Here is a 14,582-nt window from a genome sequence, read left to right on the forward strand (position 1 = left end):
GAATGAGTAAATCAATATGAATTATGATTTACTAAATACTTTACAAGAAAGATGAATGTTTCCTACACTATCAGTTGTAGCAATATGTAGTAATGTTTTAAAAGAATTGCCCAGAAAAGATCTTTCATTTGTTTGAATAAATAGTTGACACATATTTGCAGTTAGCATTTAACTGTTTCTATGTAAATAAATCTTATTTATGTTGTTCTAAAAATACTTGAAAGCATTTTCCCCCATTTTCTTTTCTTCTTATTACCTTAGTAGATTTCTTAAGATGGTCGTTTATCTTAGCTAAATTAAAAGCTAGACCATCTGAATTTTCCCAAATTTCTGCTTAGCAGAGTTTCAATGAAATTTTACTGTGTACACCTTTGTAAATGTTATAATATTATCTATTTGTGGTTAAAGTCTGCTATATTTGCAGATGCCAGTCATCGGAATTGGAATAATCTTCAGTACTAGTCAGAATACATTTTTGGAATTTCTAACTCAAATGAACAGTGCAAACAAGCTCCTGCTCCATGAATAGCAAATTCTGTTGTTTTTGTGCACCTTTTCTGTTTTCCAAAACCTAATTTTTATTTAATAATAATAATAATAATAAAATTTTATCAAAATACTGAATTCTAAGCTGAATTGTAGGTATTTTTAGGTTAATATCACTAATGAATAGGATTATAGTTTATATTTTTCTCTGGTAGAAATGAGTCTCTGTGCACATTGATCTGTTTCCTTATATGGGAGTGTAACATATATTTGGAAGTAGTATCCTATGACCAAAACAAAAATGTTATATGTCTTAGCAAGTCTGACAGGTTTAATCTTTCAACAAATAGTTACTGAATCCTTTTAATGAGCCTCATGTTACCTGAACAATAGGAGAGAGAATCAAGAAATAAAAGACAGGGAAAAAGGGAAGGACACTGTAAGCAGAACCCTGGTCATTGATGGTGAGAGTCTATTTATCCCAACCCTTTACAGATCTGTAGTTATACTTACATTCTGCAGTTTATTTTAAAGTCCCCTCTTTTAGTTTATGAGACCTTGAACAAAGACAGTAAAATTTGTTAATAGATAAAGCTTGATGAATGACTGGTGATGTGGGGGAAATTTTAGTATTTCTAACTCATAAAAGAGATTTCCATATTTATTTAATCTTCTAGTATATTAAAAGCATACAAATTCTATTTATGAAAATACTTGCATAACACTGACTAAGTGCCAGGCACTGTTCTAAGTGTGTACTTTTCAAATATCTACTCATTTAATTTTCGTAACAACCCTAAGAAGTAAGTAAAAATATTATCATTCCTATTTTACAGATGGAGAAATTAAGGCACAGGTAGGCTAAGTAATATGCTTCAGGTCACTTAGCTAATAAGCAGCTCAGTCAAGATTTGAACCTAGCTTGTTTGAACCCAGAGCACCTATGCTGCCTGTTTATCTACTGTGGATAGCACAATATTAAATGAACAGATACTTTAAAATCAATACAGTTTTAAATATTTTGTAGTAATTCAAGTGAACTTCTCAATAAAGTTTTAATAGAGGCCTCAGTGACCCTTTAAAAAATATTTCTTTGATTTAATAGCATTATTTGTTAATAAGCATTTTATTTTTTATGGCTTAAGCATACCTTCTATAGTATTGCTATATTTTGTAAGTTGCTAAGAGATCATGTGAGATAATCTTTGAAGTGTCCATTATATAATCATCATTTAACAAATGTTAATTTCTTCCACACTTAATAAAGTAAGTGCAAAGATAAGTTTCACTCACTGGGGAATGTTTTAAGGAGATATGTAGTTCTCCTCAATAGTCAGAAGATGTCAGTGTTAAGACACTGTTAAAAAATTGAATGTCAACCATTTTTTCCTAAGATGTAAAAAAACCTTATAAAATCCAGATACTACTCTCTAAATTAAATCAAAGCCATTATTCAAAATTGCCAGTATTTTCATGATTAAAACATCATCAATTTCTATGAAGCGTCCTTCTTTCAAAAAGAAAATTTCTCTTATTTAATGATCCATCTCCCGAGAATCAAAAGGATTGTTCATAGGATATATTACTGAACTTAATCTGTATTTATAGTTCATTAAACATTAAAATATACTACTCCAGAGATTTATATCAAATTATCACTGAGCTCGCTCGGTGATGGCTCCGTTAGCTTTGCTGTGTTATGAAGCATACAGAGCTTTTGTGCAACTTTATCCTGACACATATAAATGACTGAGCCATGGAATTTCTTTGTTTGTGTCCCATGGTAAATTATTCATGATGCTGGTTTTCAGTATATTTATTCAAAGTGTTTGTGTGTATGTTTGTCTCTCCATTATTGCTTCTTAGTTGCCAAGACTAATTTTGGGTAGTATGTTTTTCAAGTAAGCCCCTGAAGCTAAGTAAAAAATGTTTCAATATATTGACCAGATTATATGAGCAAGAAGATAAATTGGGTCAGATTATGTGACTAAGTAAATCACTGTAGGAGAGTTACATTAATTCTTTTAGATAACCAGGCCACTGTTGTGTAGATTACTACTCTAGTAAATAAAATTTAATGTCCTTGTTGCCAAAATAAAATCACTGCAAGCTTCATCGTGGGGGTCTCCCCTAAAACTCTCCCCACTAAGATACAATGAAAAGGACATTCATATTCCAGCAGTTGAGAGACCCATGTAGCCATATATCTGAAGGTGGAGTTGCTGGAGCAACCCCTGAGGAAGTGAAATGAGGTAAGCTTCTCTTCCTCCCAAAGGTCAGTGACCCAGGGACTGTGCACAACTCCAAGTGGAAAGGGGGGAGGGGCTGGCCCTCCACAGAAACACCAACACTTTCCAGGGTCCCTCACAGCCCAGGGAAAAGTCCCACACAGAGGTGACTAGCTATTGCAGGCTTGTCTTCATCACACCAACATGCCAGGAGAACAGACAGTGAGGGCAGAGTGAGAAGCCCTGAAGATAGCACAGGAGAATGCGCCCCTCCCTGTAGCCCAGCACCCAAGTTAAAAGCAGCCTCTGGGAGCTCAGCCAAGGATCTTGGTGGGCTCAGAATACACAGCTCTTGACCCCAACTCAGTGGTGGCAGGTGGAAGCAGTGATTAAGTACTACCACTATGTGAAAGCACAAATCCATGTCATCTGTCAGTATGAAAAAATATATTAAATCTCCAGACCAGAAGGAAAATGACAGGTGCCCAGAAATAAATCCTGAAGGCACAGTAATATATAATCTAAATGGCAGAGAATTCAAAATAGTTATCATAAAGAAACTTAATGAGTTATAAGAAAATGTAAATAGAATGTTCAACAAGTTCTGGAACTTCTTCACAAAAGAGATTGAAACTATAGTGAAGAACCAATCAGAAATATTGGAGATGAAAAAGACAATGGATGAGATAAAGAATAATATGGATTCCTTGAATAATAGAGTTGATAATATGGACAAATGAATCAGCAATGTTGAGGACAGAAATATAGAAATGATTCAGGTGGAGGAGTGAGAAGTAAGACCAAAAAGAAATGAAGTTCTCTGAGAAATATCCGACTTAATTAGGAAGTGCAACATAAGGATTATAGACATTTCAGAGGGAGAGGAGATGGAGAATGGAGCAGAAAGCTTGTTCAAAGAAATAATAGCTAAGAACTTCCCAAACCTGGGGAAGGAGCTGGAAATGCAAGTGAAAAAAGCCAATAGATCTCCTAACAGTATCAATATAAAAAGACCTACTGCAATGCATGTAGTAGGAAGCTGGCAAAAGTCAATGCCAAAGTAAAAGTACTAAGGGCAGTAAGGCAGAAGAAAATAACTTAGAGAGGAGCCCCTATCAGGCTTTCAGTGGATTTCTCAGCAGAAACCTTGCAGGCTAGCAGATAGTGGAATGGTATATTCAAAACTCTGAAAGACAAAAACTTTCAGCCAAGAATATTCTATCCAGTGAAAATATCCTTTAGATATGATGGAGAAATAAAAGCATTCCCAGATTTGCCACAACTAGAAGGACCCACAACTAAAATATATAACTATGTATTGGGGAGATTGGGAGAGAAAAAGCAGAAAAAAAAGGAAGATTGGCAATGGTTGTTAGCTCAGGTGCCAATCTTAAAAAAAAAAAATCCCAGATAAACAAAATGTAAGGGAGTTCATCACCACAAGACCCCCCTACCAGAAATCCTCAAGAGATACTAATACCTTAAAGAAAAAGAAGGGGGTTACAAAGCCCTGAGTAGGGAGATAAATAAAAAAAAGTAGACAAAATCAGAATGTTGTAGCTATCCATCAGAACAGGTTAACAAACATTTAATTATAGCATTAAAGATAAAGGGAAGGAAAACACCAAAAATAAATATAATCTCATTTTAACACAAACCCACAACACAAGATGCAATAAGATGTGACAAAAGCAACTTAAGAGTGGAAGAGGATAGGGATGGAAATGGCTTAGTCTGAGGAAATAAGAGGTTATCAGATAATGGACTATCTCATATACGAGATTTTTTCATGCAAACCTCATGGTAACCACTAAACAAATAAGTAGAACAGAGACACAAAAAATACGTAAGGAGAAAACTAAGAAACCAGCATAGAAAACTACCTAACCGAATTAGTAGTCTGAAATACTTGGGACAAGAAACAAAGGAAATGCAGAAGAACCGGAAAATGAGTGATAAAATGGCAGTATTAAGCCCTCATAAATCAATAATCACTCTAAGTGTAAGTGAGTTGAATTCTCCAATCAAAAGACAGAGAGTGGTGGGATGGATTAAAAAACAAACCTAACAATATACTGCCTCCAGGAAACATGCCTCAACTCCAATGACAAACAGGCTCAGGGTGAAGGTATGGAAGGTGATATTCCAAGCTAATGGCAAACAAAAGAAAGCAGGTGTTGCCATATTTATGTAAGACAAAGTAGACTTCAAGACAAAACAGGTAAAGAGAGACAAAGAGGGGCAGTATATAATGATCAAATGTGCACTCCACCAAGAAGACATAACACTTACAAATATCTATGCACCCAACACTGCAGCACCAGAGAACATAAAGAAACTATTAACATACCTAAAAGGAGATATCAGCAACAACACAATAAAAGTAGGGGACCTTAACACTCTTACATCAATGGATAGATCATCCAGACAGAAAGTCAACAAGGAAACAGTGAAATCAAGTGAAAAACCAGACCAGATGGACTTAATAGACATATATAGAACACTCCATCCAAAAACTGCAGAATAAACATTTTTCTCAAGTGTATGTGGAACATTCTCAAGAATAGACCATGTGTTTGGAAACAAGTCAAGCCTCAATAAATTTAAGAAGATAGAAATAATACAAAGCATATTTTCTGACCATAATTCTATGAAACTAGAAATCAACTGCGAGAAAAAAGCTGAGAAAGGGACAAAGATGTGGAAACTAAACAACATGCTACTGAACAACCAATGGATAATTGAAGAAATTAAAGGACAAATAAAAAAAATATCTGGAGACAAATGAAAATGAAAACATACCGTACCAACTCATATGGGATGCAGCAAAAGTGGTCCTAAGAGGGAAATTCATTGCAAATCAGGTTTACCTTAACAAACAAGAAAAATCTCAAATAAGCAATCTCAGACGACAACTAACAGAATTAGAAAAAGAACAACAAAGCCCAAACTCAGCAGAAGGAGGGAAATAATAAAAATCAGAGCAGAAATGAAATTGAAACAAAAAAGACAATAGAAAGAATCAGTGAAACTTAGAGCTGGTTCTCCGAGAATATAAACAAAATTGACAAACTGTTAGCCACACTCACTAAGAAAACAAGAGAAAAAGCTCAAAGAAATAAAATTAGACATGAAAGAGGAGAAATTACGATGGATACCAAAGAAATACCAAAGATTATAAGAGAATACATTGAAAACCTATATGCCATCTAATTGGGACAATCTAGAAGAAAGGGATAAATTCTTAGACTCTTCCAACCTCCCAAAAGTGAATCAAGAAGAAATAATCTGAATATACCAATTACAAGAGATTGAAACAGTAATCAAAAACCTCCCCCCAAATAAAAATCCAGGACCAGATGGCTTCTCTGGAGAATTCTAGAAAACATTCAAAGAAGATTTAATACCTGTTCTTCTCAAATTGTTCCAAAAAATTGGGAAGATGGAACACTTTCTAACACTTTCTACGAGGCCAACATCACCCTGATACTAAAGCCAGACAAGGACAACACAAAAAAGGAAAATTACAAGTCAATATCGCTAATGAAAATAGATGCAAAAATCCTCAAGAAAATATTGGCAACCTGAATACAGCAATACATCAAAAAGATCACACCTCATGATCAAGTGGGATTTATACCAGAGACCCAGGGTTGTTTCAGCATCCGAAAATCAATCAATATGATAAACCACATTAACAAAATGAGGAACAGAAACCATATGATCATTTCAATAGACACAGAGAAAGCATTTGACAAGATCCAACTTTCATTCATGATAAAATCTCTTAATAAAATCAGAATAAAAGGAAAGTACCTCAAAATAATACAGGCAATATATTAAAAACTCACAGCAGCCTCATACTCAATGGGGAAAACCTGAAAACCATCCCTCTGAGAACAGGAACAAGACAAGGGTGCCCACTCTCACCACCTTTATTCAACATAGTACTGGAGGTTTTGGCCAGAGCAATTAGGTAAGAAAAAGAAGTAAAAGGTATCCAAACCGGCAGTGAAGAAATCAAACTCTTGCTGACGACATGAAAACTGAAAGCCATCCTTCTGAGAACAGGAACAAGACCAATCAGATAAAGAAGATGTAGTATATATATACAATGGAATACTACTCAGCCATAAAAAAGGCAAAATCGTCCCATTCTCAAGAACGTGGATGGACCTTGATGGTATTATGTTAAGTGAAATAAACCAGACAGAGAAAGACGGACACCATATGATTTCACTCATATGTGGAAGATAAACAACCACATGTACAAAGAGAACAGTTCAGTGGTTACCAGGGGTAAGGGGGTTGGAGTGTGGGCACAAAGGGTGAATGGGCACATGTACATGGTGACTGACAGATGATAATGTACAACTGAAATTTCACAATGTTTTAAACTATTATGACCCCAATAAAAAAATAAATGAATAAATAAACTCATTGTTTCTCAAAGTAAACTTATCCCAGGAAATAACTACTTTTAAAAAAAATTGTTTACAGAAATATATTAATATTATTTTAATAGCTATACAACAAAATATGAAAATCTAACCTCTTGTTGAGAAATTATGTTTAATATAAATTAGTAGCTTTAATTTTTGGGGGGAGGGGAAGCAAATAGTCTGGGTTTTTGTGCTTTTTAAATTTTTTATTTTCTTTTGTGGTAACGGTGGTTTATAACATTATATAAAGGTCTGTGTAAATCATTATATATTTGATTTCTGTGTAGATTACAACATGTTCACCACCCAAAGACTAATTACAATCCATCACCACGCACATCTCACCCCTTTCACCTTACTCCCTCCTCCCTTCCCCTCTGGTAACCACCAATCAAGTCTCTGTTGATATGTGTGTTGTTTTTATCTTCTACTTATGAGTGAGAGGATATGATATTTGCCTTTCTCCCTCTGACTTATTTCACTGAGCATAATGCTCTCAAGATCCATCCATGTTGTCACAAATGGCTGGATTTCATCTTTTTTTATGGCTGAGTAGTATTCTATTGTGTATATATACCACATCTTCTTTATCCATTCGTCCCTTGATGGGCACCCAGGTTGCTTCCAAGTCTTGGTTATTGTGAATAATGCTGTGATGAACATAGGGGTGCATCTATCTTTATGCATTCGTGTTCATGTTCTTTGGATAAATACCCAGCAGTGGAATAGCTAGATCATGTGGTAGATCTATTTTTAATTTTTTCAGGAATCTCCATACTGTTTTCCATAGTGGCTGCACCAGTTTGCACTCCTACCAGTAGTGTATGAGGGTTCCCTTCTCTCCACATCCTCTCCAACACTTATTGTTTCCTATCTTGTTAATTATAGCCATTCTGTTGAGAGTAAGGTGATATGTCATTCTAGTTTTTTTTTTTTTTTAGGATGATTGGCCCTGAGCTAACATCTGCTGCCAATCCTTGTCTTTTTCTGAGGAAGATTGGCCCTGAGTTAACATCTGTGCTCACCTTCCTCTATTTTATATCTAGAATGCCTGCCACAGCATGGCTTGGTAAGCGGTGCTAGGTCTGCGCCTGGGATCTGAACTGGCGAAACCCAGGCCACCAAAGCAGAGTGCTCGATCTTAACTGCTACACCACTGGGCTGATGCCTTCATTGTAGTTTTGATTTGCATCTCCCTGATAGTGATGTTGAACATTTTTTCGTGTGTGTATTGGTCTTCTGTATATCTCCTTTGGAAAAATGTATGTTCAGAGCTTTTGCCCATTTTTAATTGTGTTAGTTTTTTTTTTTTTATGAGATGTATGAGTTCTTTATATATTTTGGATGTTAACTACTTATCAGACATGTGGTTTGCAAATATCTTCTCCCAGTTGTTAGGATGTATTTTCATTTTGTTGATATTTTTCCTTTGCTGTACAGAAGGTTTTTAGTTTGATGTAGTCCTATTTGTTTATTTTTTCTATTGTTTCCCTTTCCCAGTCAGACAAGCTACTTGAAAATATGTTACTAGGACCCCTGTCACAGAGTGTACTGTCTATGTTTTATTCTTCAAGTTTAATGTTTCCAGGTCTTACATTTAAGTCTTTAATCCATTTTGAGTTGATTTTTGTGTATGGTATAAGATAGAGTCTACTTTAATTTTTTTGCGTGTGGCTGTCCAGTTTTCCCAGTACCAGTTATTGAAGAGACTTTCCTTTCTCCATTGTATGTTCTTGGTTCCCTTCTAGAAAATTAACTGTCCATAGATGTGTGTGTTTATTTTTGGGCTCCCCATTCTGTTCCATTGATCTGTGTGTTTGTTTTTGTGCCAGTACCATCCTGGTTTGGTTACTATAGCTTTGTAGTATGTTTTGAAATCAGGGAGTGTGATACTTCCAGCTTTGTTCTTTTTTCTTAGGATTCCTTTAGCTATTTGGGGTCTTTTGTTCCATATAAATTTTAGGATTCTTTCTTCTATTTCTGTGAAAAATTTTGGAACTTTGATAGGGATTACATTGAATCTATAGATTGCTTCAAGAAGTATGGACATTTTAACTATGTTAATTCTTCCAATCCAAGAGCATGGAATATCTTTCCATTTTTTTATGTCTTTGATTTCTTTCAACAATGTCTTATAGTTTTCGGTGTACAGATCTTTTACCTCTTTGATTAAGTTTATTCCTAGAAATTTTATTCTGTTTGTCACAGTTGTAAGTGGGATTGTATTCTTAATTTATCTTTCTGCTGCTTTGTTGTTAGCATATAGAAACGCAACTAATTTTTGTATGTTGATTTTGTATCCTGCAACTTGACTGTATTCATTGATCATTTCTAAATGTTTTTTAGTGGATTCTTTAGGGTTTTCTATATATAAAATCATGTCATCTGCAAATAATAACAGTTTACTTCTTTCTTTCCATTTTGGATCCCTTTCATTCCTTTTTCTTGTCTGATTGCTTGGGCTAAGACTTCCAGTACTATGTTAAACAAGAGTGATGAAAGCCGGCATCCTTGTCTAGTTGCTCTTCTCCGAGGGGTAGCCTTCAGATTTTCTCCATTGAGAATGATATTAGCATTGTGTTTGATATATATGGCCTTTATTATGTTGAGGTGCTTTCCTTATATACTCATTTTATTGAGTTTTTATCATAAATGGATGCTGTATTTTGTCAAATGCTTTCTCTACATCTATTGAGATGACGATGTGATTTCTATTCTTCATTTTGTTAATGTGGTGTATCACAGTGATTGATTTGTGGATGTTGAACCATCCCTGTGTCCCTGGAATAAGTCCCACTTGATCATCTTGTAACATCTTGTAAGAATGATAACACATGAATTTCTAAATGCATCTGATGATTTATTTCTAAAGGAACAAAGTTAAAAGGCATTAGAACAAGTATACTAAGTTAGTTTTAAGGATTATTTGACTTATTGAGATGGCATATATATTTGTCTTCAAACGTATCTTATTACTATTGTGATAAAACATTATAATGACTCAAAATATATATCTGATTTCATAAATACAGTGCAGGATTTTAATTTAAAAGCTAACCCCAAAGAAAATATTTTTATATAGTTTTTATGATCATGGTTAATTTTATATTGGAATATGGAAGCCAGCTGGGCTTGTGAAATAACCTGGTTTGTTCTGAGTCAGAGTTTGTGCACAAGTCAACTGTCTCTCCTGTGAAATTTATTATAAGCCTCAGAGATGAGCTGACCTTTCTGTTTCTGAATAGGCCTGTATTGTAGCATTTGAATTTAGATGCAATAAAACTTAAGTTATTCAGAACTGAATATTAATTGAGGACACTTGAGTTGAATGAGTAAAAAGTTGAACCTACAGAATATTTTTAAATCTATGTAAATATTAGGTTGGGTTTTAGGTCCTTTAAATATGTGCAGTATTGCAAACTAAGTAGTATCCTTCTGAGTTTTCATGTATAATGGATATTTTTAATTAGAATTGTTGTTGAGTAACAATAATACAATTCTCATTATCTAACTTCTTGACTGCAGCATCTTCTGTTTCTTTCGTTTATCAATTATCTGCTCACTCTTCTATGTCCTTTCTGTCTCTTTACCTTCTATCTTATAAATGTTCTCAGACCTCTACCATTATTCCTGATTCCCTTTTCAGCTGTTGCTTTTTCTCTTTGCTTTCTTTTAGGGCCAAACTTTTCATATCTAGGTCTCCAGTTTTTCATCTCTTCTTAACCCACTGCTCCTTGGCTTTCACCTCTATTTCTCCTTTGAAATAGTCCCTCATTAGAACTTAACATGTGCCTACTAATGGCAAAATCTATGTTACATTTGACAATGATAAGCATGTCTTTCTTCTTGAAACTACTTTCTTGGTTTCTGCGTCATTTTTCTTCCCTGATTCTTTTTGATGTCTTTGTCTAACTTTTCTTCTGCTTGCTCTTAGGGTCTCATCCTTTTCATATTTTGGTGAGGAAGATTGTCCCTGAGCTAACATCTGTGCCAGTCTTCCTCTCTTTGGTTTGTGGGATGCCGCCACAGAATGGCTTGATGAATGGTGTGTAGGTCCGTGCCTGGGATCCAAACCCATGAGCCCTGGGCCACCAAAGCACAGTTTGCAAACTTAAGCACTGTGCCGCAGGGCTGGGCCTGGATCTCATTCTCTTTTTATTACTCTAAAAACTCTCTCTGAAGCTTTTATGGTTCCAGATGTCTCTCATATTCTGCTGTGTCTAAATTTATATCCCATAAAATTTTTCTGATCTCCAGACCGGAGTTTCGAATTGTATGGATGCCCTACATGTATTTCAGATTCATTATGTCTCCCTCTCCCTCCCTGCACTATGGAGCTTGCTCCTCCTCTCTATTCTTTATTGTAATTAATAGTAGAGGTATCTATAAAGTTATCTAAGCTCTGTATCTGAGTCCTCCTTCATCTTTCCCTCTTTCATTCCCTTCACCTAATTGGTCACCAGGATGTTAGTTATACATCATTTCTCCAATTCATCACCTCTTTGTCTCTATTTCCCTTCGTTTTGTTGGAACCCTCATTCTTTATCACCTGAGCAATTGTAATAACTTCTTAATGCTCCCCCTTTCTCTAGTTTCCCAGTCCTTAGAGAAATCCTCAGCTTAAATGTCTTTATTGGTTCCCCATTATCAATATACATAAAGTTTAGACTTTTTAGAAACTTCATGGGCCATCTTTACCTACTTCTCTAAGTTTTGTTGTCTGCCACGATTCACTTTCCTCACGAGCCACACTACTGCTCTTTGTTTTCTGCATAGTCTGGGCTTTTTTTTTTTTTTTTGGTGAGGGCCACCTGAGCTAACGTCTGTTGCCAATCTTCCTCATTTTGCTTGAGGAAGATAGTCCCTGAGCTACCATCTGTGCCAGTCTTCCTCTATTTTGTGTGTGGGATGCTGCCACAGCATGGCTTGATGAGTGGTTTGTAGGTTTGTGCCCACAATCTGAACCCATGATCCCCAGTTCATGGAAGCAGAGCATACCAACTTAACTACTATGCCACTGGGCCAGCCCCTGGGCTGAGCTTTTTTATTCCTTTGTGCTTTCCTTTTGGGAATGTCATGCTCATCAGCCCTTTATTCCTGAGAAATTCCTACTAATCATTTAGGATTTAGAGATGGGAGTATAGCATAGTGGTTAAGAGCCTGGGCTTCTAGAATCAAATCACTCAGGTTCCAGGCCTTATTTGAGATATTTACTAACTGTGTGACTTTGGCAAATTGCCTAACCTTGCTGAGCTTAGTTTTTTTAATCTTCAAATGACTAATAATATCTTCCTCCATAGGATTGTTATAACTATTGAATTATTTAAGAATGTAAAGTGCTTAGAACTCTGCTTGCCACAGAGTATGCACGTAATAAATATTAGCTTATTATTCACTCAAATGTTATTCTTTTTTTTTTTGTACCAATCGTCTTTTATTGGGTATTAACTCTCAGTTAGGATATGAAAGGATTCAGCAAAGATCAGGAGTGCTGGCCAAAAAAGGTCATGGTCAGGAATGTAGACTGTGCCCTCTACACTGGGCCCTTTTCAGTGGTACTTGCATAGCTGCTCATGTGTGAGTTTCTTGTAAGAAAGGTGGTATTTGAGAAGCTCGTAAGCTGCCAGCACTTAGAAACTCCAGCAATGCTCCCTTTCTTCACATTGACATACTTGTTGTGATACCAGTAGTAACCTCTTAGAAATGCTCCAACAGTACCTTTAGGGATGAAATCCCGCATCAGTATCCAGCTTGGTAGCTCCCCTATTCAGACACCCATGAGTTTCTTCTCCCTCACTGGTATGAGTGATGCCGTCTTGGAGTCCTGGTGTCTGCTTTCCAAATGTCACTCTTTTTTTAAAGTAGAATATAACCAAGAATAAGTGACATAAGTGAGCATCATGCCTAGGGATAGCCAATAGGTTTATTCACACATGCTAACTCCATTCAGTGGCTATGTGGAGCATTGGGTTGAAAGCATATTGAGGCTATGTCTGGGATCAGCTGGAAAGAGCACCCTGGAAATTAGTGATAGTTGTCTTAAATCACAGGAGTGACAGTAGAGGAAGTTAGGTCTTGTATTTGTAATCCCTAATACTGCTCACCCCTCAGTTCATGGTAGAACTATCAGGCAGGTTATCTGTTTTTCCAGGAGTCATGGAAGATAAAGCTGCATAAGTAAAGGAGACCATTAAAGAGAACCTTGAATGCCAGGCAAAGAAATTTGGACATAATCCTAAAGTTAGTAGGTTTTTCAACAGGAGAGTCATGAGTTCCAAGTAATGTTTTGAGAAGGTTAGTCTTCCACTGATTTTCCACTGAATATTTGTGGTGAGGAGGAATCAGAAATAAGAACTGTAGTGGTTGTCATATTGTATTTCCTTGAATCTAAAAAGCACTTTTTCACATATTAGCATTTTTTTATATTGAGTATATTACCTCTATGCCTCGGTATAAAGTAGAGATATTAGTATTTACCTTAGAGTTGTTATGAATATTAAATGGGTTAATTCATGTAACACTTAAATCAATGCCTGGTATATAGTAAGCACTAGTATAAGTTAGCTATTATCACAACTAATATTATTATATAGTCAGTATATACATTTAATATAGTATTTTCTTTTACCTGAAATCACTAGGTTTCTTAACAATAGACATTTTTGAATGGTGATATTATCGACTAGGTGTGAGATAATGGGGGCCTAGGATAGGGTGGTACTTGTGAGAATTCAGAAGTAAGATGGAGAGAGATAAAAAACAATTGACGTGATGACGTATTGAATATAGTGGATTAAGAAAAAGGAGGATTTAAGACAGCCCTCAAATAGCAAACCTGAGTGAATGGGAAATGGACTGGCTTAGGAGGAAATGTTACTTGATATATGTAAAGTACTTAGAACTGTGCCTTGCACGTAGAAAGGACTGTTCGTGTTAGCTATTAGCAAATAGTAGGACTATTTAAACTGGTTATGTAATTAAACTTAGTATCAGATAATTTAATAAAATTACCAAAATATGAATAAACCTCACATATAATTTACTAGCAACAAATTCATATGTTCAAGGAAAAATAAAGTATGTGCTTTAAATATTTTTCAGTATAAATCATCAAGGAAGAGTTCAAGTGGCAATGAAAACGATGAGGTGAGAAAACAGGGTAATGTTAGTAATTATTTAAAATATTTATTTTTCATATGTGGTTGCCTCAATCAGAGTAAAATGTAACCCATCTTGCAGTTTCTTTGTTATTGATTTAATGCATGGGTTTTCGCCACTGATAAAAACTCAGCATCATCATACAATCATTAATGTAATCATGTAATTTCCATATGTCCTTTATTTAGAATAGAATTTCTAATAGTTCAGTTGTAGAATTTTGTTAGCATTCATCTTGAAACTGTAATTCATGAATTTAAAATTTTTA

At 35.3% G+C, this 14,582-nt stretch overlaps 1 protein-coding gene across 1 annotated transcript in view; it reads left to right on the top strand.

Annotated features, from left to right (window-relative positions):
- The window catches only part of LRCH2 (leucine rich repeats and calponin homology domain containing 2), a 102,090-nt gene that overhangs the window by 68,015 nt on the left and 19,493 nt on the right, over positions 1-14,582 (top strand). Inside the window, exon 15 of the mRNA XM_046672715.1 lies at positions 14,258-14,302. Coding sequence (XP_046528671.1) covers positions 14,258-14,302 — 45 coding nt within the window. The remainder of the gene's footprint in view (positions 1-14,257; positions 14,303-14,582) is intronic.

The sequence above is a fragment of the Equus quagga genome, chromosome 10 (assembly GCF_021613505.1).
Source record: "Equus quagga isolate Etosha38 chromosome 10, UCLA_HA_Equagga_1.0, whole genome shotgun sequence".
Taxonomy (NCBI): domain Eukaryota; kingdom Metazoa; phylum Chordata; class Mammalia; order Perissodactyla; family Equidae; genus Equus; species Equus quagga.